Consider the following 2,160-nt stretch of genomic DNA (forward strand, 5'->3'; position numbering starts at 1 on the left):
CCAGGATGCGCTCGAGAGGCGCTGAAGAGGCGCTGGGGCCGCTACGAGCTGCGCGACGATGCGGCGATGCATGGTGCGAGTGGATTCTCAATGTGCGGTGAAGGGGTGCCGCGACCAGTTCGCATCCCAACTGCTATGGACTCCACGCACACCCGAACCTGGTTTCTGATTTCAAGATCTGATGGATCCGCACCAACCACCCAACCGCCCGGCAAACCGGATCAGCCTGGTGGATCTGGCCACGGAGATCGCGGTGCGCAAGCGGTCGCCCCTCCAGCTGCCGCCGGCGCTGGGCCACGTGTCGTTCACGCTGGTGGCGCAGCTGGTGGGGGTGTCGGCGCGCTTCCTGCAGGTGCGTGGGTGTGTGGGGGGCCCTGGGTGGCGTCATTTGTTCCGCATTTGATCCGCGCACGGAGTCCAAGTTCTTTGCAATCTCAGGGCCTTTTTTAACGAAGTGGCTCGTGGGGGGACAAGGTCTCGTGTCTGGTGGTCTGCACTTCCATGCGTGACAGCCAGGCGCGGCGGGGCGGCTGGGGCTGGAGGAGGTTGGCCTTCTTGTGCGGGGGATGCCCTTTGACCCACCGCCGACCAGCCTCCCACCAGCTCGGTCAGATACGAGCTGCCATGCGTGGAAAGCAGGGGGCCGCCCCTGCTTGCCGAATGCGTGGCCCGAGCGGCTCCGGCCACTGAAACGACCGCGTGCCCCCGCAACTCCCCCTTCCCCCCACCCCCGCCCCAGGCCCTGATGGCGGCGGTGCCTGTGGAGCGCAGTGGGCCGCTGTCGGACCACGGCCTGCTGCAGCGCTACCTCATGACGCCGCAGACCGCAGGGGACGCCTTCTACCAGGTCGGCTGCCTGGACTGCCTGGACTGCCTTGACTGCATGGACTGCCGCGGTGCTTGGGGTACCTAGGCCGCCAGGGCTGCTCTCCTTTGAGGCTCAACATCGGGCTCTATGAAACTGGGGTGACAATGCAGAAGAAAGCAAGTGCAGTAATGCGCAAATGGGATGGACTCGGGGGCCATTTGGTGGGAGCATCAGCGCCAAAACAATTATTGACATCACTGCACCTTCAACCTATATGGCCCCCACCACTTCAGGCCGCGTGCGAGTTCTACCTCGGGCTGTATGCGGGCCTGGCTGGCCTGGTGCTGGACCCAATAGAGGGCTTCAGGCTGCCTGGTGGGCGCTAGGGGTCGGCCGACGTGCCGGGCAACAGGCGGCATGGACGCTGCACCGCATTTGCCGTGCCTCGCAGCTCGGCTAATTGGGTGCACAAGCACTTGAATCCACATGCACTAAAAGCAGACCATCTGATCAGTTGAATGCCACGCTTGCGCCCACGAAAAGCGATGTACACACATTGCACTTGCATCTGAAGCCGGGGTGCCCTTGCACGTGCCGAGCCGTTCACCTTTCCCCTCGCCAGGCGCGCTGGGCGTGGTGGGCGCGCTGGCCGGCCTGATCAAGGGCCTGGGCGGCCTTGCGGCGCGGCCCGTGGTCGGCCTCGTGGACGGCAGCTCAAAGGGCCTCCAAGGCATCGGCCTGCTCTTCCTCGGGAAGCGCGGCATCCAAGGCAAGCTCGTCCGCCGCGTCCGCCCGCCCGGCGCCGCCGCCGACGACCCGCTGTCGCGCGCGCTGCGCGCGCGCGCGGACGGCGCGGGCGGGCGTGAGGCGGCGGCGCGGGCGGCGCTGGTGGCGAGCTGGGCGGCGGCGATCGGGCTGCTGGCGCCGGCGCTGGCGGGGGAGGGGGTGGTGGACGTGCTGGCGGCGCGGCACAACCGCGTTGTTGTGCTGACATCAGCGCACGTGGTCTACCTCAAAGCGGAGCCGGCGCGCCCCGCAACACCCTCCGCCGCGGCGGCGGCGCAGCAGCAACAGCAGCAGCAGGGCGCCGCTGCGGGCGGCGGCGGCGGCGGCACCACGGCGGGAAGCATGGTGTATCAGCTGCGGTGGGCGCTGGCGTGCGGCAGCGTGGTGCACGTGAGGGGCAGCGAGGAGAGCCTGAGGGTTGTGCTGGAGTACTACAGGGAGGTGCCCCGCGTGAGGCTGACGCTGCGGCTCAACCACTCGCTGCGCTGCGCCAACCCGACCGTGTACAACAGCATCGTGCGGCGCATCAGCCGCCACGTCGGGGCGCGCGGCGGCGGGGCCGGCGG

The 2,160-nt window shown here is 68.2% G+C and overlaps 1 protein-coding gene across 1 annotated transcript; it reads left to right on the plus strand.

Moving 5' to 3' along the window:
- Nucleotides 1-181: 181 nt before the first annotated feature.
- On the plus strand, nt 182-2,048 carry MNEG_16588 (hypothetical protein; the record flags this gene model as incomplete). Its single annotated transcript, XM_014034942.1, has 6 exons — nt 182-352; nt 513-545; nt 740-847; nt 1,102-1,183; nt 1,431-1,953; nt 2,036-2,048. The coding sequence occupies 6 exons, from the start codon at nt 182-184 to the stop codon at nt 2,046-2,048; spliced, it is 930 nt and encodes a 309-aa protein (XP_013890396.1).
- Nucleotides 2,049-2,160: the final 112 nt, after the last annotated feature.

Source organism: Monoraphidium neglectum, assembly GCF_000611645.1.
Source record: "Monoraphidium neglectum strain SAG 48.87 unplaced genomic scaffold scaffold06549, whole genome shotgun sequence".
Taxonomy (NCBI): Eukaryota; Viridiplantae; Chlorophyta; class Chlorophyceae; order Sphaeropleales; family Selenastraceae; genus Monoraphidium; species Monoraphidium neglectum.